Below are 22,757 nucleotides of genomic sequence, written 5' to 3'. Positions count from 1 at the left end.
CGCCACATCGTTTAAGCCCCGGAATCAGTCTTTAAGGAAGCAATCTATCTACTTATTCCTACTTCGGGGAAGGAGTGAATTCCATCTTGTATAGCTGAGTTCCCATCTCCTAAATCAGAAGAATCCCCAAAGTGGTAGGTTTGAGTCGGCGATCTGGCCATTCACACCCATGCAAATCAAAGAACCGCCCTCAAAGACAGAAGTTCCCAACTCACTCAAGGTTGAGGTCATGTTACCTATGGTCATCCTAGTGAAGTGAAGTCTATGTCATGAATGACGTTATATAACAAGACTATAACACTTTGTGGTCAGGTCTTATACAAACTCTTTGTATAGGACGCCCTCGCTAGCATGTCCCCACATGAATGATCAGGATCAAACCATCTGTAGCAAGTCACAACACTTGTAACTATTCTACAAAACGGGCCGCATCCGTAGCATTACCAGGATAAGGTTTTCCTCCTATATCCATATACTATAGACCATTTTGGTTATCACTTAAGACATGATCCACTTGTATGTCTTCACATACATGCTTAAGTTACAAACGACAACTAGGGATCTTAATTTATTGGTTTGTGGTAAAGCAGATAAAACATTCAATGCTCATAGGCAATAAGTGAAGAAAATATCATATATTATGCATCACAAACGTTTGTTCAAAATGTGTTTACAAACTACAGGACACGAGAATTTAGGGCATCATCCCCAACGATATATATATAAAAATTAAAATGAATTTGATTTTAATTATAATTTTCAAAATTAAAAGGAGGGAAATAATTTCCCTCCCCATAATTCTCTCTTGGAATACGTGATGAGTAGGGTGGTTGTAATTTATGGAGGCCATCATCTTCTTCACATAATTTTTAACAGACTGTGTGAAAAACATTCACACTCTTTGGTTGTTTTCAAATATCTCCTTAAAAAAAGAAATTCTCTCTCTAAAATCCATCTTTCCTCATATAAAAAATACAGAGCTCACACCTCCTGTATTTCTCATCTCTTACTGAGAATACAAAGGACTCTCTTGTGGTAGTAGTCATTTTGGTTTGTTGCAATTTTTGGAGTTCATGTTTCCAAGCATGTTCATGACCAATTGGGACAAGAGGAACCACACGCAGAAATTGTTCTTCAAGGGTATGTTTTCTTGATATGCTAATTCTATTTTTTCCCTCTTCTATTGCATGCTATAAAATTTCTGTAATTTGCATAATTGTGTCTTGTTAAATTTCTTTTCTATGTAAATCTAAAAATTGGGACGATTCTGCTTCCACAATGGAACTTCACGGTTCCTTCATACATGTCTCTACATGAATGATAGGGATGATATCATTTGTAGCACTTTACAACAATTGTAACATCTACAAAGCGGGTCGTATTCGTGGTGTCACCAGGATAAGGTATCCAACCTTATCCATCTACTACAGACCATTTAGGTTATAACTTAAATATGATCCACTTGTATGTCTCTACATACATGTTTAAGCTACAGAAGATAACCTCATATGTTAGTTTATTGATTTTGTGGGTTAATGCTACTAAATGTCGAATAAAATGCTACAAATTTTGTCAAATAAAATGCTAAAAGTTTTATTAAATAAACAAATCATCTGTACATTATATGCGAGAACAATGATGTTTGATCCCTAGATCTGAACATAATTTTTTGAACGCGACATTATCAAATTGCTTCCCATTATCAGTTACTATTTCATTTGGGATTCCAAATTGACATATAATGTCTTTCCAGATAAAGCTATTTATTTTCTTCTTGGTTATGGTTACTAGTGCCTTTGCCTCGGCCCACTCTATAAAATAATCTACTATTACTATTGCAAACTTCACTTGCCCTTTGCCCTGGAAAAGTGGTCCATGAGATCTATTCTTGATTGTGCAAATCGCCATGGACTTGTGATTTTAGTCAATGGTTTTGGTGACTGTCTCGAAATCGACGCAAAATGTTGACATTGATCACATACCTTTACAAACTTTCCTTATAATCAGAATTCTCTTCTTTTGAAGTTTCTTCCTCTGCGATGCCTGGTTGGTGCAAAACATCTATTGATGTTGTCTTATTCAATTCTTTTTCATAGGCTATTGCTAATTGGGCTAAGAAATCTACACTTGCATTTTGTGATCTCAGGATCCACCTTATTTCTTACTTCGAGTATGAGGTTAAAATTTCTTTGATTTTAGATAGATATACTGCCATTCTCTGATCCTTGGCCTAATATTCGACTGTTATTTACTTTACAATTAACTGAGAATCACTTAATATTAAAAAATTTAAAATGCCCAACCCATTTACAACTCTTAATCTTGTGAGGAGGGCTTCATATTTTGCTTTATTATTTGAAGCCCGAAAACTGAATCTCAATGCGTGTTCTAGATGTTCTTCTCAAGGGGATACAAATAGCAATCCTATCCTACATCCTTTTGCATTTGCTGAACCACGAACAATATCCATGGGATCTTAGAAGTAGCTGATTGGAGAGAGTTCACTTTAGCTTTGGTTTCAGCTTTGACTTATCCTGAGATGGCCTTATCCTGTCCTACATCCTTTATAGTTAATTATGCTATAAAATCTACCATGGCTTGACCTTTCATTGATGTTTTTGGTTTGTAGTGGATATCATGCTCATTGGATTCTATTGCCTGTTTCATAAGTCATGCTGATGCCTCTGGTCTTTGTAGCATCTACTTCAAAGGGAAATTAGTCAAGATGGTAATTTTATGCGTCTGAAAGTATAGGTGTAATCTTATTGCTGAAGTGATCAATACAAGGGTGAGTTTCTCTACTTGAGGATATCTGGTTTCAGCTCCCACCATTGCTCTATTCGTATAATAAATTGGTCGCTTGAGTCCTTTTTCTTCTTTCATTGTGAGACTGCTAGGTAGAGTAGTAACTCATCTCATGGAATGATTTTTGTAAGAAAGGGGAGCTGATCTCAAGTATGCTTTTAAGTGGTTAAAAGTTTTCTCACATTCCTCGGTCCATTCAAATTGAGTCTCCTTTCTTAGAACTTTGAAAAAAAGGCAAACACCTATTCGTGGTTCTGCTTACAAATCTATTAAGTGATGTTATTCTTCCATTGAGGCTCTGAAGTTGCTTGAGGTTCGTTGAAGATGAAATTTCTATGATAGCCTAAATTTTGTCCGGATTGGCCTCTATACCTCTTTGGTGAACCATGAAACCTAGAAACTTTCTTGACGTTACTCCGAAGGCACATTTTTCTAGATTTAACTTCATTTGTATTTTCTGAGTACTTGAAAAGCTTTATTCAGGTCGGCCTCATGCCGGTTTGCCTTGGTACTTTTTATTAGCATATCGTCCACGTACACTTCCATATTTTTCCTAATGAGAGGGGAAAATATGTGGTTTATCATTCTCTAATACGTGGACCCTGCATTTTTAAGGCCAAATGACATGACTTTATAATAATAAAAACCTTTATTAGTGATGAAAGAAGTTTTCTCTTGATCTTCTTCATGCATTTTGATTCGATTATAACCTGAGTACACGTCCATAAAACATAATATCTCGTAACCTGTTGTGGAATACACTAACTGGTCTATTATTGGAAGAGGAAACTGTCTTTGAGGCAAGCTTTGTTTAGATAAGTGAAATCAATATACATTTGCCATTTTCCATTTGGTTTCTTAACTATCACTACATTAGAAAGCCACTTTAGATAGTTCTTTGATGAAACCTGCCTTGAGAACATTTTCAACTTGGTCAGCTATCATTTCATTCCATTCTTGATTAAAAACTTTTCATATTTGTCTTATGGGCTTAAAATCTCCATTAACATTCAATCTGCATACTATTACACTAGGATCTGTTCTTGGCATGTCCTCATGTGACCAAGAAAACACATATGCATTTTCTCTAATGAAGGTAAGCAACCTTGCCTTCTGCTTAATTCTCAGCTTAGACCAATGTTCGCTTTTTTTTTTTCTTTAGATATGAGAGGGACGAATCTTAAGGCCTCTGTGGGTTATCCCCTTTGGTTGACCTCATATCCTCGTGGGTGCATTTCAGTTTTGGTTTCGCCTAAACTTCCATCAGCCTCCACTTGGCCTGAGTTTTCCTTATTGGCATCAGCCTGGTCTAAATTTTTCACTTTGGCCTCGCCCTGGCCTAAGCTTTTCACCTTGGACTTGGCTTTTCCTGGATTTCTCACTTCAGCCTTGGCCTCACCTAGATTTTTCACCTCAACCTTAGCCTAGCTTAAGCTTTTCACCTCGACCTCGACCTGGCCTAAAATTTTTACCTTAGCCTTGACCTGGCCTGAATTTTCACTTTGGCCTCGACCTGGCCCAAGTTTTTCACCTCAGCCTTGACCTGGCCTGAATTTTCACTTTGGCCTCGACCTGGCCCAAGTTTTTCACCTCAGCCTTGCCCTGGCCTCGATTTCTCACTTTGACCACGGTCTAGCCTAAGCTTGCCTTGGTCTCGACTTCTAATGGAGAAGTGAACCTTGTGGACTTTGTTGTCTCTTTCGGCCTTTTCTGTTGCCTCAATTGATTCTTGTTTTAAAGTTGTCTTTTATGTGGTTTCTAGCTTTGGATGTTAGATTTTCTCATATTTTTTTTTTCCTAAGAACTACCATCTTTATCAAAAGTGCAGGTTTCCTTGGTTGTACCCCTTGGTTCTTCCTCGAGTAGGTCTTGTCTCATTGAATTTTTCGGAATCCGAGCTAAATCTTGGTCCATTTTTCTTACTTCTCGCAATTTCTTGGATTTTGCTCTACCTCTTCCTTAGAAGAATGAGGCCGACCCGAGCGTGTAGTGTCTATGAAGTTTCTTTGCACTTCTAAGAGTCCCTTGATTTGAGCTAGGTTTTGATCTAAAGCCTTCACCCGTGCTTCTAAAATTTTTAATTGTGCCTGTGCCTCTTTCTCGGGATATTGAGGTCGAGATGGGCCGAAGAAAAGGTTCTATTCTCTCATCTCTTTCTTTGCTTAAATGGCATGTTCTTGAGACCTTCTAGCAGGTGTCACGTCTTTCCCCATAGATGGCGACAACTGTTGATAGTAAAATCCGGCCAAAGGAACTCACCTGACTTTCACTGTCTTCAATGGTGAATTTTGATTTTAGGAGAGGAAATTACCTGCAAAACAATCAAAAGGGTAACACACTAGTATAGTGCTTGCCATAGACACTACGATACTTAGTTAGTATTTTGCACAAATTTCAGGACAAGTAGTTTTTAGGGAGGAGATGAGCCTACCTTTCATGGGGTTGCCATGCTCTATTTATAATTAAGTCCTAGAGGTCTTCCTTACCCCATTTGGAGAAGATCTATTTCCTTTTCCTACTTTGAAGTCGGACACGTGGGGCAATTGAGCCGCTGAAGATGTTTCAACGAAGAGGGTCGATCTGAATTGACCTCATTATTGGGGATTTTGTGGCCTCGGCCTCGGCCTTCGAGGCTGAGGTAGGCCTTGGGCTCTCAAAACCCACATTGGCCTCCAAGGTCGAGGCGGGCCAAGTGGGCTTTTTTGAGCTCAACATATCATCCCTTTATTTATTGAAACTCTCTTGGGTTTGCTCTTTAGCCAGTGTCAGGTCCGTTTCCTGAACTAGGTAACTCTCTTTGTTCTACCTTGACCTTTGACCTTCCATCGGTCTAAAATTACCTATAACAATAAGTAATTTAACTTTAAGTCTTATTGTGAAATTCCTTAAAAATCATCCAAATGGGCAAAGCTCAAGGGTAATTTATACGACCTTCATCTCTAGAAATCAAACATTCGATCCCTCATCTCAATTGTTGTACTAAAAAAATCCACAAAAATCATAAGTTCTAGATAGAGGATAAGAGAGCAAATAAAAACCTAAAGCGCACGAAATTTTCTGCATTTCAATGGTACCCCTACTCGGGAATAAAATTACTAAACAAGCTCCCACAAGGAAAAAAAAAAAAAAAAAACTGCGAGCGTATCTGAGAAGTTATTTTCGCGCCTCGTATCAAAGAGACTAGAGTTTTTGGTATTATTTCTTCATTCATAGTTCTGAACTTCTCGTAAATTTATAACGCAGAGAGAGTACAAGCGGCGTGGACGAATTGGAAGAGACCGTGAGAAAATGCAAGGCCGAAAACAGTCAAAGCGACCCAAAAAATCTTCAGGTAGGTTTTGATTACTTGACCTTTCTTCATTCTGCTGTTTAGGATTACAGAAAGTGATAATCTTCTTCTAATTGCACTTGTTGTTTATACTGTGACTCATAGCTCTATCTGATAGGAACATACACAAATGTACAGGAATTTCCCTTGTGATTTTTCCCCTTCATTTCCTATGAAGTTGTAGTAGGAAAATGACCCTACTCTGGGTATTTTCTGGTTTGTGTTTTGGGACCCCTTTAAGGACTTCTGCCTCTTGATTAAGAGGAAAACAGAGTAGTATTCAGGGAGAAGGGGGTACTGTCTGTAATAAGGTCATTATTCGCGAGCAACAAAAGCCAGAGGAGATTGTAACGACTTACTCTAATACAAGATCATTCTCCTCAACAATGTTTATAGATATTCTATCATATTGTTATCTCGGAAGTGGTGACTGCGAGACTCAAAGTATTGGTGGTATTAATCAATAGGACTCGAGACTTCCCCTATAAGTTGTCCTGACATAAGTTGGACTTCTTGGAGTAGAATTGTACTTTCAAGTTTTGAATTTGGAATAAATTACGATTTGTGCTCATCAACATTGATTGTGGTGTTCAGTTAGTCCCTAAAATGTAAAGACTTCAAGTACTTTCTTGAACTTTTTAGTTGTGATTCTACGTTGTAGAATACAAGATCCTCCTCCTCAATGAAGTAGTAGGACTAAACGCCCATAAAAAAGTTAATATAACACATGTATAACACAAGTAGATTATTTAAACGAAGTCAATGGGCTATGAAAGAAGGATAATTCAAAATTTCTAGGTTTAAGTGACATTAGAAAGTGGCTTCCAACCCTGTTGGATTGAAATATTTAATTCTGTCTGAAGAATTCATTATTCCTCTCCTTTCATATGCACCAAAACGATCTTGAAAGGCTTTTTCCATTATATTGAGTTATAGGAATAATATAACACCAGATGATCAACACTTGCAGACCATATAAACAACATATACTTGTAAGAAATGTGATATGGGAGATCTTTTTGAGATGTCATCAGTCAAGAATCAAGATCTTCCTCTAACAAAGAAAAAACTCGGGGGCTCGTTTTGGACATTGTTTTCAAAATGACTTTATTTATTCATTTTCAAAGTTGTTTTCAAGATTTTATGATTTGATGACTTGCAACAATTAATATTATGGTGTGCATTGAAACTTCTCTACATGAATTTTTGATTTTGGATCAAACAACAAAGAAACTATATGCATACACTTGAGTATTTATTGCTGTCTAGCTCTTACAACAGATTCAGGCGGAAGCTGTTGATTGCTGTCTAGCTCTTACAACAGATTGCGAAATGTGATCTAGGAAATCTTTTTGAGTGTTTATTACTGTCGAGCTCTTACAACATTGTGGAACTTTTCTGGATAGGTATAGAAGATGCTGGTGATGCCATACCAGATTCAGGAGGAAGCTGTTCACAGACCAGTACTGACAGAGGTCTTTTGGTCCATAAATTACCTATTGTTTTGTTCTTTGAAAAATTATTCTTACCGAATGTACCTCATATTTTATGTTTTTGTTTCTAGGAACTTTAGCCAATGTTTCAAGGATGGCTGTGGGCAAGCTTCTAAGTCGTGCATCTGGACGTCGTTTGTCAGGAAAAAGGAAACATGCTCTGCATCCATGTGATTTGGTCAGAATGGTTTATCTAGTTGATTTAGACCTATAAAATGTTTGTGCTTTGAAGTGGTGACATCTCCTTTAAATTATAGTAGAATCTTTGCTGACTATGCATGTTCTGTTGGTTAAAACATCTTTTTGAAAAATTTTCTTTGGTTTATTTCATAGCCAAAATCTACCGTTGGAAAAGATGAAAATGCTGCTATGGACAAGAAGGTGAAATTAGAGGCTGAGACGTGCATTGAAAATGTAATAGTGAGCTGTTCCATGGACGATGATGTTCGTGAAGTAAATTTGCAGAATCCTGTATCGGAAGTCTTAGAAGATTTGGATGATTCCGATTGGGAAGATGGTTGTGTTCACACTTTGGATGGAACAGAGTCTCATCCATTGACTATTGAATTCAGTGAGATGCAGCAGACCCCTGACTCTACCAGGAGGAAACCTATTCGTCGAGCTTCTGCTGCTGATAAGGTGAATTTCTCAATTTGAAGTAGTGATGTTGTATCTCATGATCTCATCTTACTGCAAGTTTTTTATGTGCTTAAATTTTTAGATGAATGTCGTCTTTGGCAGGAAATTGCAGAGTTTGTGCATAAAGTTCATTTGCTTTGTTTACTTGGACGGGGGAGATTAATTGACCGAGCTTGCAATGACCCTATTATTCAGGTTTTTTGCTGTAGAGAATAACAATTATTATCTAACTCAGCAACATGCATCACTATAGACATCAATGAAGAAGCTGCCAGATATATTATACTATATGCTGTACATAATTTATGATGATCCTTACAAATGATGGCAATGATTACAATGCAACAATTTGATTAGAGCCAGCTTCTCTTGGGGTGCAAAATTTAGTTTAAAGACGAATTCATAACTTATTCTTCTAAATTGTAGTTTCTGCTGGTGGAAGAAATACAAGGTCATATCATTTCTTTTGTCCTGAGGACAATTAGTTTGTTATTGCAGTCTGCTTTGCTTTCTCTTCTTCCAGCACATTTACTGAAGATCTCACCAGCCAAGCAACTGACAGCCAGCTCTCTGAAACCCCTGGTTACTTGGGTATGCTTTTATGCCTCTATTATGCGATTCATTTCAATATCCCCTTCCTGTCTTGACTAATATTAAAAAACCAGATTAATTCTTTCCTGAAAAGGTCCTGTCTTGGCTTACATAAATGAAAAGTTTCCAAAAAAACAACAAAAATAAAATTCATTCCCTATCTTGGCTTATCTTGAGAACTCCCATGGATGGATGATTTAGTAGTTTTTATTCATATACAATAAACCTCATAAAAAAATTAAAATAAGTCAATTCAGTTTTTTTTTTTTTTTTTTTTCCACGTATGACTTATGCCTCATAAGAATTATGAATTAGAAATAAGTAGAATGGGAAAGGAAAAGAAAAAGTATAGCTAGCTTGATTACCTCTTGAATGTACTGATTGTCTGATACCATAATAAGAATATTTTATTTTTGTATTTTTTTATATATTTATTTATTCTTCTAAATGTATTTTGGGTTGTACTTACATTGCAGTTACATAACAATTTCCGTGTTCGAAACCAAACTAGGTCGGAGTGTTCTATTGATTCAGCTCTAGCTCGTGCTCTTGAAACGCATGAAGGGACTTCAGAGGAGGTAGATTCAGCTATCTATGTCTGTAATGATAATTTGAAATTTGATTTTTATTTTTTGATGTCATTGCAATGGTCCTACGGAAATTAAAAAAAAAAACTATAAAATCCCAAATGAGAAACCATTAAAACAAAGCCAAAAGATAATAGGAAGAAGGGACCCAAAATTTTTCTTCTCATGCTCTCTTTCTCGTTCTAAGCCTCCTCTTCCTTCCTCCTCACCGATGGCTGCTAACCTTTTATCGCACTTGTTCTTCCCTACCTTGCTCCATCTCCTGTGATGGAGTGGAACTACCCGCATGTGCTTCATCTACTTTGATTGTAAAATTTTCTCTATAGCTATTGACAAATACTACAGAGGTAGCCATGCCAGACTCTGGGAACAAAGCATTAACTTCTCTTTCACCCTAATGTTGATGCATCTTTCAACCTCTTTTTCTTGTTGGTGCATTTTTTAATAATAACCTATGCTATTACTGTGATAAGCATTTCAATAAGTGTTTTCCCCCCTTCAGATTGCTGCATTGACCGTGGTGCTTTTTAGAGCTTTGGATCTAACAACCAGGTAGGCTTTCAATTTTGATATCATTATTACTAATTATCCTTGTCTTATGAATGCTTTGTTTGGCTTATACCTCCAAAAATTCTATGGGCCTGCTTATAGTAATTAATTTATTCATTTCTTGTCCCTATCAAGTCAGAAAGTATTTAAATATCACTATCTTATGACACGCTAGTTCCTACATATTTGCTTAGAAATCTGGCTGTTATTTCTTTTATGTGTTCAAGTTGTTTGGATTTCTTGCTATTGCTAGGTTTGAGCTTATATATGCTCATCCACATGCATGTTAAATTTTTTGTTTATTTATAATAAGATGTCAAATCACCGATTGACCCAAAAGCTTAAGCTAGTGGATGAAGGTAAAATATATCATCTAACATTCCCCCTCACTTGTGGGCTTGGAATATGAAGAATACCCAACAAGTGAAAATGAATTTTAATTGGGGAGGAAACAATATTGCAGGGGCTTGAATACAAGACTTTCTGTATTCACTTGTTTTGATACTATATTAAATCACCGATTAATCCAAAAGCTTAAACTTGTGAGTGGAAGGTAAATTTAATTATATATCATCTAGCATAAGACAATATTTAAATGAAAAAAATTATGCAAAAAGGTGGGCAGAAAGCAACAACTTGTGCTAAAGAAGTTACAGAAAGGTCTTCCAATACCACAAAGACAAAAATAATCATAGCTGAAAAACCTACACCAGGACAAAGACTTGAAAAATACAATATTTTCACAAAAAATCGAGAACATACTTTCTTCTCTCGAAGTATTATATTTTATCATTCCAGTAAAAAAGTTTTAGAAAAAGCTTTAGTGAAATTCACCAGAAGCTTGACTGCAAATTTTGAGTGGGTTTCCATCCTAGCAAATGGGGAGAAGGCTAACGATATTGTTGCATATAGTGTTGTGCAGGTTGATTGAGTTATAAAAGGCTTTTCTTGCTTAATGAAATAGTCATCAGTTGATGATGTTGAGTTTGCTTGGGCAAATATTTTTCATTCTATTACTGATTAAATAACGTCATGACTTTAGAATCCAGTAACTTTTCCTTGTCTGTTTACTAGTTGGATATCTTTCAGCAATCTAATTTTAGGTTGGATGATGATTTGTTGATTTCTGCCTTCATTCTACATTTTTTCCATGAGTAAAGTTTTGGTTCCTCAAGGGGAAAAAAAAGAGAAGAAAAAGAAAAAAAAGAACAAGGATTTTTTTTTTTGTTTCACTTTTAGATTCCATTCCATGTACTTTTAAAAAAATGAACTGCTAGTTTGATTTATTATTATTATTTTTTTAAAAGATATGCTGCATTTTAAAGAATTAATTAATCAATAAGATCCCATGTTGTCACTTTCCAGGTTCGTATCCATTTTGGATGTTGCTCCTATAAAACCAGAGGCCGAAAGATCTAAATATAGCCAAGAGACAAGCAGATCAAGTAGGAACCTTTTCAAGAACTCAACTTTGATGGTAGATAAAGCAGAACCAGTTGATAAAGATTCTCCTCCACGTTGTCTTGACAAGAAGGATAATCTCCGTAAAAGTACTTCTGGTGATAATTGTGAAAGCAATGCAGTTCATTTAGCAGGCAAGAAAACGCATGTCCCTGATGAGTTGTCTTGCACCACAAGTTCCAGTTGCAACACAAAACCTGATATCCCTGAAACCTTCCCCCCTAATAACTCTCAGGTACTGAAGAGGAAGGGGGATATTGAGTTTGAAATGCAGTTACAAATGGCTCTCTCCGCTACAGCAGTTGAGACTATGCCTAGAAATTCTAGCATAAATTACTCAAATGGGCCTCCTTTGAACTTTCCTTCACCTAAAAACCTGAAAAGAACTGTTAATGAAGAATCTGCCTCTTCTTCTCATGGAATCTCCACTGCTGTTGGTTCAAGTAAGGAGGGATCTCCCTTGTATTGGGCAGAAGTATACTGCAATGCGGAGAACTTGACAGGTAAGTGGGTACACATTGATGCTGTAAATATGGTTGTTGATGGAGAGCACAAAGTGGAGGATTTAACTGCTGCATGCAAAACATCTTTGAGCTATGTGGTTGCTTTTTCTGGGCTTGGTGCTAAAGATGTGACTCGCAGGTCTTCTTTTCTTACTTTTTTTTTTTCAAGATGATAATTGAACTGGGCAACTGTTCTGTTTATTCTCCATTATCTTTTGAAATTTATTCATGTTTTCTATCAATTTACCTACCAAGGGGTGAGGCTTTCATTGAAGGGGGAAAGAGGAATGGGGTTTGTTTGTTTAGCATGCTAGACTATGGAACATTGCATTGCATTCTTCGATTTGTATGATTAACTGGATCAAGCCAGAAAGAGAGATGATTAAAAGTTAGAATTACCTGCAGTTTTTTGCAAAGATGTCATCATGCTTGGTAGTCAGGATGCGATTATGCTTTGTCCTTAGAAGTTTGGAATGTGGGGTGGATCGATAAAATGGAAGTATTTTTTAGTGAGAGATCTGGATACTTCAACAATACTTGCACGTAAGCTCTTCTATTCGCAATACATGTACTTAAGCTGCAGCTACTTTCTTCATGGCTAAAATAAGATACTGATGGCAACTGCATTTATTTTGTAATGCAATGTCAAATTTTTGTAACTGGTTATTGTATGAACAGAGTGGAAAAGAGAGCCACATTTGGAAACACTTTAAGTAACCAAATATTATAATACATGCTTATATATATCTTCCTCCTAATAACATTTTTCTTTTCTATCGGATCGGATAACTTCTATACTTATATGTAATTTACATAGAGGTGGATATATACTTTTAGTGGCCATGACCATTATAAAGAGTAAATTTCCCAAGGCAGGAAAATAAGCAATTAATATTTTAGGGATTGCTATTGTCCATATTGTTTCCTATGAAAGGTCCATGAAATTCCATGGTTGCTTTTTTGTATTTGTTTTTTGGCGGTAAATAGGTGTGTCATTAACTATTATTCCGGCATTTACTTCTCGGTACATCTCACGTTACCCCATTTTTTTCTTTCCCTTGTGGGAAGGAGTTGGGAGGACTTTTCCAGTGTTATGACATGAAAATTTGGTTTTTACGTTACTCTAGGTTTTGGGGCTAATTATTTTGACTTAAGGATTTTATGATCATTTTATGTGCAGATATTGTATGAAGTGGTACAAGATAGAAACAAAACGAGTTAATGCTCTTTGGTGGGATAATGTATTGGCACCGTTAAGGATACTTGAAGGACAAGCTGTGGGGGGCACTGGTCACTTGGAAAAGAGCTGCATTGATGGCTTGATGGAACAAGATAAATTGAACATGTCAGATTTGTCAGATAACTTGAAGCAGAAAAATCTTCTAGATGCTGGTAACCAGCCAGGGAAGTCGGATCACAATGTGTCAGAAGAGCTCGACACTAACCGAGACTCTTTGGGTAATCAATTTGTTGCTACCAGAGACCATCTTGAGGATATAGAATTGGAAACTCGGGCTCTTACTGAACCTCTTCCAACTAATCAGCAGGTGGACGATTTATTTCAAACTTATAACTGGTATCTAAATTATGAAGCTTTAATTTGGAAAATGCTGTTTGAATTGCAGGCCTACAAAAACCACCGTTTATATGCCCTTGAAAAATGGCTAACTAAGTATCAGATGCTTCATCCAAAGGGTCCTGTTCTGGGTTTTTGTTCTGGACATCCAGTTTACCCTAGAACATGTGTCCAAATGCTTAAGACAAAGCAAAAGTGGTTGCGTGAGGGACTGCAAGTCAAATCTAATGAACTACCTGTTAAGGTTTGATTAGTCTTCACTTCATTATCACATGGTCATTTTCTTATTTTTCTCTTTCTATTTTAATTGCATACTTTGTGGTTATTTGGTTTTAGGAGTTGAAACGTTCCATGAAGAAAATCAAAATACTAGAATCTGAAGCTGATGACTTTGATCAGGGTGATTCTCAAGGAGTCATTCCACTCTATGGGAAGTGGCAGTTAGAACCATTGCAACTGCCTCGTGCTATTAATGGGATTGTACCAAAAGTGAGCTCTTTTATATTTTATTTTATTTTTATTTTTTATTATTTATGATTCATAGGAATGAATGCAGGTATTTTGATAGGGCGTCCCGATGAACTTGGCATTTTTAAAACTTTTAAGACTTGTTAGCTCTAAAGCCTTTTTGATAAACTGTTTGCTTGTGGTGCTCAAGACATTGGACGTGAACCATCTATCTTCTGAGATATTTCATAACATTTTGTTTCTATAAGAAATTGTTGATATTAATCTTGAGACGAAAAAAAAAGAAAAAAGAAAAAATGATATTCACCCGTGAGAGTTTTATGAGAACTAATCTTCAACAATGATGAATGTAGTATCAAGGTTTCTTTCTTTTTGATAAGAAGTAAACTTGGAGTAGAGCCTAGGAAATACTCTAGCTTCTTAAAGAATTACATATTCCTCTCAATCCCTGTGGTTTGTACTTTTTTATGCTACTTAGGTCATCTTGTATAGCTTTAGAGGGGTAGGGAACCATCATTTGAGATATGGACATTTCTTAGTCATTTACCCTCGCTATGTTTCTGTGATTATGTTCTATTGGTGCGCTTGACTCTGTAAAGTATAGAACCTCAAGACAATTATTGAACCTAAAATTCCCCATTTTTGCTTGTTCCTAACTCCTTATGTTGTTACTCTTTATCAGAAGCTAATTATTGTATCCTACCTTATAGAATGAGCGTGGTCAAGTGGATGTGTGGTCTGAGAAGTGCCTTCCACCAGGAACTGTGCACATCAGGTTGCCCAGGGTGTTCAGAGTTGCCAAGAGGCTGGAAATTGATTATGCACCTGCCATGGTTGGCTTCGAATTTCGAAATGGTCGATCATATCCTATTTATGATGGGATTGTGGTCTGTTCTGAGTTTAAAGATGTAATATTAGAGGTTGGTATTTCCCGTTGTAGTTCCCAAGATAAGTAGAATGGTAAATCTTTTATGATATGCAACGATTTGTTATTTTTTCAAGGTTCCATTTACTTTCACTGTTTTAGGGACTTGTTCTTTGGAGAAACTTATATTTTTCTTTCTTGCGCACTTCTAAATATACTCCTTCCATGTTCTAATTTTCAACCATCAAATCTAGGTATAAAGACCGTTCTCCCATTATTATAGCTCAAGTTTTATGATGATTTCTTGTATATTTCTCAACTCAACTCATGTTTGTTTGTGATACAGGCATACACTGAGGAAGCAGAGAGAATGGAGGCTGAAGAGAGAAGACATAGAGAAAAACAAGCTATTTCAAGATGGTATCAGCTTCTTTCATCCATCATAACTCGGCAAAGGTTGAACAGCCGTTATGGGGACAGTGAGAATCCATCACAAGTGGTGAGTGATGTTCGGAGCACGCATGACAAGGGAAATGCAGATATTCGTATCCCTTCTTGTCAAGATGATGCAGAACCTTTCGAGCACCAGCAGGATAACGTAAGTAACACTAATATGGATGCTCCATCTTTTATCAATCAAGATCACAAGCATGTGTTTTTGTTAGAGGATCAGATTTTTGATGAGAAAAGTTTGGTAGTGACAAAACGCTGCCATTGTGGCTTTTCTGTCCAAGTCGAGGAATTATAGCAATGTTAGTGTTTTAGTTGGATCTTTTTCCATCTACTCATTGGTAAGGTTAATATTGTTGATGTCTGTAAAGTTCTGTAGTGTAATCTTCTCAGAATGACAACCGAAAATCAAAACAAATTAGCATATATATATTATATATATATATATTGTAGTAGAATCACTTCATTCTCAAATATGTCACATTATCTGCTACCTATATTAGCATTGTTTATTAAAACAATTTTAGTATAAAAGGATGTCATTTTAGCACACCTGCTTTGATTATATTACTTAGATTACAAGTTCTTAATGACAGAATATTGTTATGTTTTGGTTGTACACTTTCTAAAGCACTCTAGGCTATGCTTTTATTCATGATGGTGAATTATGAGTCGAAGATTGCATTGATGTTTAAGAAAAGACATTGAAGCCTGAGCAATAGTTGAGATAGCCCATTTTGGCTATTTCTTATCAATGAGAATTTCCATTTCTACTTTTCTTACTGAATTTATTCGTTTTAAATTCTATAGCTATGTTGGTCATTTCAAATACTTCAATTACTCTCGACACCACTGCTCAATTTACTTTTTCGAGATATTTCCAGATTACTAGTGACTGATATAATTGACATATATAACGGTCAAATTTGATACTACAAACATTGTTCTCCTAAAGGAAGAAAATAAAAGCCAAAAAAATTAAAAAAGAGAGAATAAAGGAGAAGCTAAAATCAGGAACTAAATATATCTAATGAAATCTTCCTAAGAGAAAATAAGACTGAAGGGTAGGAAAAAGCTCTATTATTTTCCTCAAGGGCATTTGGGGCCTCCTTGCTGAGTCTTCCAGTTATTGTAGCAAGGACAAACTTGCTTGTTGCCATAGGTCCCTGGAGGCACACACAGGCATTTTGCACAACATTTTTGGCAGAAGAACATGCATGGCTTCCTGTGCGACGTCGCTGAGCATCGATAATTGCATTTCGGTTTGCAATCTGTATTCACAACTACTTAGAGTGAATTTGACACGACGTTTAAAAATGGTACATGTATTTTCTAACATCTTTCAAACGTTTTCACATTGCTTGGCTAAAGAAATCTGAATACTTATCAAGACTACTAATCTCAAAACTCATTTCAAACTTATATTTCTTCCATGAATATATTCATTACAATGAATGATTCACTTAAAAGTAATACTTTCAAAAGGCATCCCAACTGCTCATTCTTATTTAAAAAAGAAAACCCAAATTCAACAGTAATATCATATATGAACATTCAAGGTTATTCCTTTTGATTAACATATGCCTTTGAAACATTTAACAAAAAAGGCAAGAAAAAAAAAATGATTATGATAAGTATACCTGAAGGACGTAAGTTTGAAGCAGCCTGTTGAGAGAAAAAACCCCATTATATGAAGGGAAAAAAAATAATTGATGAGAAATATAAAACTTAGGGTCTAGAAGCTGATTCTTTCTTGGGAATCCAAAATACATAGAAAATGTACATCTGAATTATTGTCTTTATTTTATGGTTTATACGATATCCACACAACTAGAGATGACCTTAAAGAGTTTTTAATGCCATCTAAAACATGAGTTTTCAAGATTTCTATGTTGATGAATTCTCTTTTTACCTTTTTACCCTTATTTTCTATCACTCTTCTTAGTTTTTTTTTTTTTTTTAGCAATCACTCTTCTTAGTTATTTTGTCGTTGTTTTATTTTTTAGAAAAATATTCAAATTCAAATCAATATTTATTTCATAAAAAATCTTAAATTAATACATATTATTTTGTTAAAAAAAATAACATATAAAAATAAGGGTTATTTTCAAATATAGAAAAATGAGCCAACTAATTTATAAATATAACAAAATATCAATGTCTATCAATATCAGTGTGTATCAATATCTACCATGCATTGATAAACAATAACATTTTGCTATATTTAAAAATGTTTCCAGCAGTTTTGTTATATAAAACAATTACTCTAAAAATAAAATAAATTATATTAACTTAAAAAAAATCAAATTAATAAAAATAAATATGTTATAAAAATTTAAATTTTATTAAATTAATTACAAATGAATGAATGTCATAAATACATTCTTGAACCCTTTTGTAAATTGAAGACAATTCTCGAGTAGAAATACTACAAAACAAACACATTTATCCAGATATTCTTAGTTATTTGAAAAAAAGATATTCTTACAAAACACATACGAATGTTTAAAGATATTGAAGAGTAAACATCTACGATTTTAGACATCTATAATTTCGAATATTCAAAGATTCTGATTATTTATATTTCCAAAAAAACAAACAGCAGTAAAAGAATTAAGTGATAGCAAATATAAGAACATACCTCAGCCAAATGGAGAGAGCTAGTGAGAAAAAAGAGAATGAAGAAGGAGGTGATAATGTAAGGACGAGAGGATGCCATTTTGTGTGTCATAATAACTATTTCGAGTGTTATGAGTGATTATTTATAGAAAGGGATTTGTTGATTATGTGATTTTATCATAGCGTCGTTAAAGGCGATGAATTTGGAGTCATTTCAAATTTTGGATTCAAAAGTGATAGCGGTGAAAGCGGCGTGTTTGGTGTTTTTGATTTCGTATGCTTTTTCTTTCAACTCTTTAACATGCTTCCAACTGTTGGAATTTTGGAAGGGAGAAGCCTTATAAATCACTATCATAAAAAAAAAAAAAAACCTACTTATAATAATTACTGTGTATATGTTACAGGGATGAGAGGTCGAATCTTCGATTCCAAAAAATAATGAAATACATACAAAATATTGTAGAAAATTGAATATAAAAAAATTGAGATTTCATGACACTTAAAAACTGTTGCAACTATCTTTTGTGACATTTTCTTTTTAGTCATTGAGTCGGCCATCAAGATAAGATTAGCAACAAAACTTTTTAAATTGAGGTATAAATAAAGGAGATTAAGAGGGTATTGAAGAAGTGAAGAGAAAAAAATATAAAATACAAGAAGATGTTAGACTATAGATTGGAGGATTGATAACAATTTCCATTCATATATACCAATGGTAAGAATGTTTTCAACTTTTTTCAAAAATTAAGAGTATTGATGTTAACATTTTTTCAACTTTAGTTTTCGTTAGCAACTAATGATATAAATATTTTCTTTTATATTATTTTGAATGTTTACTTTTAAATTTTTGAAAATTCAAGGATATTTTTTGAAACAGAGTAGAGATGTATATTTTATGATTTATCCAAATTAATTATATTATTATTATATTGCAAATAAGAAATTTTAACTTTTTACTCCTCAAATTTTCCATAATTATTTTACAACCCTAAAAGGTTTACCCGATAGAAAGATAAACGTTGTTGGAAAACCAAATTATGGATATATTCTATAAAAGTTTGTCTGCCTTGTCTTGTACACATTAATGTGACAAATGAGATTATATTTATTTTTCTATTTTTTTAAAAAATATTATTATTATTTTTTCTTTTCTTTAGGAATCAAATAACAAAAACATTAGGCAAAAGAATTATATCAAAAGACACAAAAGAGAAACAAACCACTCAAGATAAGGAGAGTAGAGAAGAGAATCAGCTTGTTCGTACAAAGCCAGAGTGAAACCACAATATTACTCGAAAATTGTCAAAAATAAGGACTTTTTTAAGGAAATATAGACTTTTGGGACCAACTTTTAAAAAGACGACTTCTAGGACAATTTTAGGGTGAATTAATCCTATTACCCTTGAATGAAAAAAACTCGTTTTATCCTCGGTTCCTCCAAATCAAGTTGCTCCCTTACCATGTCCTAGGATTTTTAGCCACTCCTTGAAAATTCTCTCACCTTCGATATATTTGTGGTAATTTTTTATGATTTTTTTGATTATCTACTATTATTTTTATGTTGATGTTGGGTTGAGTTAAGTTGAGATTATATCTCCTCTTGGTGCAACATCCAATCTTGAAATATATAAACCTAGATTAATTTTATATTTGTTTTAAGTGATTTAGGGTAGTTTTACACATGTTTTAGCAAGTTCTTTAGTTACTTTTTTTTGTTAATCTCGTAACATCTCACAAACATCTCGTATTTTCCAAACTTCAAATGTCTAATCCCAAATCAATTATATACATATTTTAGGTGATTTTAGGTGGTTTTACACATGTTTAAGGGAGTTCCTTTAGCTACTATTTTTATCTCGCAACATCTCGTAAGCATCTCACAACTCTCAAACTTCAAATGCCCAATTCCAGATCAATTATATACTTGTTTTAGGTGATTTAGGGTGGTTTTACACATGTTTATGAAGTTTTTTTTTTTTTTTTTTTTTTTTTTTTTTTCTTCTCGCATCTCGCAAACATCTTGCAACTCATCCTAAATCAATTATATACTTGTCTTAGGTGATTTAGGGTGGTTTTACACATGTTTTATGGAGTCTTTTTAGCTATTGTTTTTTTATCTTGTAATATCTCACAAACATTTCACATCTCTCGAATTTCAAATGTCCAATCCCAAATTAATTATATACATTTTTAGGTGATTTAGGGTGGTTTTACACATGTTTTATGAAGGTTTTTTAGCTATTTTTTTTTTTTTTCTATCTTGCAACATCTCGCAAACATCTTGCAACTCCCTAACTTCAGATGCCTAATCTGAAATTAATTATATACTTGTTTTAGCCTTTAGGTGATTTAGGGTGGTTATATATATGTTTTATGAATTTTTTTAGCTATTGTTTTTTTTTTTAATCTTGGAACATCTCGCAACATCTCCCAACTCCTAAACTTCACATGCCTAATCCCCAAATCAATTTTATATTTATTTTAAGTGATTTAGGACAATTTTACACGTGTTTTAGATAGTCTTTTAAGTATTATTTTTTTATCTCACAATATCTCGCAACATCTTGCAACATCTCGCAACTTCTCGCAACATTTCACAACATCTCATCACTTCTCGTAACAACTTTTCAACTTTCAGACTTGAAACACCCAACTTGAAATTATTTCTATATGCATTTTAGGATATTTAGGGTGAGATTAGACATGTTTTAGATAGTTTTTTAGGAACTGTTTTTGATCTTGCAACATCTCGTAATATCTCTAGACTTGAAATGCCCCACTTCAAATCATTCTTATATGCTACAAGATCTTTTGGAGATTATTGACATTTTTGTAGGAATTAAAGATTTTTTGATAATTTAAGGATGACCCATGTTCGGATATTTGTTCGTTATGGTGGATATAGTATGGGAGAAGGAAAAATATGATGAATAGCTTGATGTATTAAGACTTGTAAATTTATGTATATATTAATCGAAGAATTTCATAATAATGTGTATACTATTTTGTTTTAAATTGTTATATTGTTTTTTAAATTTAATTTTAGATTTTAAAGGAATGAATTTAAATTCTAGATTTTTGTTAGAATCCAACAAATCAAATTCAAATTAATAAAAAGTAAAAAAAAAATGCTTTCTCCTTCTTCCATGGTTATAGATATTTGTTGGTGGGATGTTGCGAGATAAAAAAAATATTAGCCAATAAACTACCTAGAAAATATCCATATCCATCTTAAATCACCTTAAAACACCTATAAGTATAAGTTCCAATTGAATGTCTCGAGTTTGGAAATGATTGCGAGATAAAAAAAATTAGCACAAAACATATTTTTACAACACAAACACAAACCCAAACGGACAACAATTTCCCAAGAAGCAAACCAAAAGAAACTCAACCAACCATTCAAATCAGAAAACTCAATAAGCCCAATCAACTATTTGAAGCTCAATAAAAACGAAGAATTTGACCGAATGGGTGGGGCTGCTCTTAGCCTCTTTTCATTCATTTTAGGGTTTTAGGGATTTTTTTTTTAAAAAAAAAAAAACCTAAAAGGGCAATTTAGAAATTTCACATCAAAATTGTCCTAAAAGATCCCAATATTCCTATTTTACTAATATAAATATAATATAAAGGATAATTGCTATTGGTAGCATTTTTAGGAAGAGTAACTAAGCTTATACATCATTTAAAAATATTATAAATATAGCCAAGTCTATACTTCTATTGTTGATAGACTCTTATTAGTGATATGGTCTATCACTGATAGACTATTTAAATTTGATCACATTTGTAATTCTTTTACATTATGTTATATCTGTTAATATTTTAGGTCTAATGTCTATATTTATAACTGTTCGTAATATAAAAAATAAAGATGTTAATATATATATATATATGTATATATTGAAATATTCATCAACATCAACATTTTAGAGATAATTTCGAGTTTTTGGTGAAAATGGATATCCGTATCTTAAATTTTGGTTGCACTCGAGGAAATAAAAAGGAATAGAAAGAAAAAGTAAAAAGAAAACAAAACGTTATGAGGAAGGTGGGGACATTTTGTTTTTCAACTCTCACATGCACCCATATACTTTTTCAAACTATATATTGTGTCCTATTATTGTGTGATTTGATTGAAATAATAAAATAAACCCAATTAGTGTTAACTATTTGGGACACTTGCAGATTTGACAAAAAAAAAAAAAAAAAAAAAAAATATTACAAGCGTATCTATAGGTTTTATCTTTTACGAATATAACAAAACATCTTCATCCCAACCCAAATAGAATTGATAAAAGTCGAAAATGTTCTTATATATCCTCGAGTCAATGTAAGGTTTTCAAAATATATTTGATATACTTCATTTATAAAAGACCAAGTATATTAGCTTACTGATAAACCATATCTATACTTTATCATTAATACACCACATTATTAACTAGTCAGATAATTATCTTAATAGTATAATACTAATACACGAATAACATACTTAAAATTATATTTTTAGCGAGAGTATTCATGTATTGATATGTTATGTTATACTCACATTTTGAAAGAATATGTTAGATTATTGATACTTCCCAATATTGGTACATTATTGATTTAATTTATAGTAGTTATATCATTGATACTTGAAAGCTTAATGATGTACTTGAAATTTTAACATGCTCGTTGATTGATGTCCAATAGCTAGTTTGTTGATGTACATGGAATTTTAATATGGTTTGTTGATTGATTTTTGATAGCTTACTGACGTATTTCAAATACTAGCAATTGAGTTCTTAACTAATATACTTTTGATATATTTCATTTTAGATATA

The 22,757-nt window shown here is 33.8% G+C and overlaps 2 protein-coding genes across 3 annotated transcripts; one reads left to right on the top strand and one right to left on the bottom strand.

Moving 5' to 3' along the window:
- The first annotated feature begins 5,880 nt into the window (after nucleotides 1-5,880).
- LOC120067351 (DNA repair protein RAD4) lies at nucleotides 5,881-15,785 on the top strand. Of its 2 annotated transcripts, none has more exons than XM_039018923.1 (14): nucleotides 5,881-6,136; nucleotides 7,540-7,608; nucleotides 7,698-7,804; nucleotides 7,960-8,265; nucleotides 8,368-8,460; nucleotides 8,692-8,856; nucleotides 9,333-9,434; nucleotides 9,946-9,995; nucleotides 11,358-12,095; nucleotides 13,137-13,503; nucleotides 13,582-13,776; nucleotides 13,869-14,021; nucleotides 14,711-14,920; nucleotides 15,212-15,785. In XM_039018923.1, exons 1-14 carry the CDS (start codon nucleotides 6,094-6,096, stop codon nucleotides 15,611-15,613), a joined length of 3,000 nt encoding a protein of 999 aa, XP_038874851.1. In that variant the 5' UTR covers nucleotides 5,881-6,093; the 3' UTR covers nucleotides 15,614-15,785. The 2 variants fall into 2 exon arrangements, with proteins under 2 accessions (XP_038874851.1, XP_038874852.1); XM_039018924.1 differs by having other exon boundaries at nucleotides 5,882-6,136; nucleotides 8,764-8,856.
- A 433-nt stretch (nucleotides 15,786-16,218) lies between these two features.
- On the bottom strand, nucleotides 16,219-18,087 carry LOC120068374 (protein RSI-1-like). Its single transcript, XM_039020120.1, has 3 exons — nucleotides 17,957-18,087; nucleotides 16,956-16,980; nucleotides 16,219-16,586 (listed from the first exon to the last, which is right to left on the bottom strand). Exons 1-3 carry the CDS (start codon nucleotides 18,044-18,046, stop codon nucleotides 16,405-16,407), a joined length of 297 nt encoding a protein of 98 aa, XP_038876048.1. The 5' UTR covers nucleotides 18,047-18,087; the 3' UTR covers nucleotides 16,219-16,404.
- Nucleotides 18,088-22,757: the final 4,670 nt, after the last annotated feature.

This window comes from Benincasa hispida, chromosome 12 (genome assembly GCF_009727055.1).
Source record: "Benincasa hispida cultivar B227 chromosome 12, ASM972705v1, whole genome shotgun sequence".
Classification (NCBI taxonomy): domain Eukaryota; kingdom Viridiplantae; phylum Streptophyta; class Magnoliopsida; order Cucurbitales; family Cucurbitaceae; genus Benincasa; species Benincasa hispida.
Note: the sequence above shows the minus strand (reverse complement) of the source record. Positions and strands in the feature narration are given on the sequence as shown.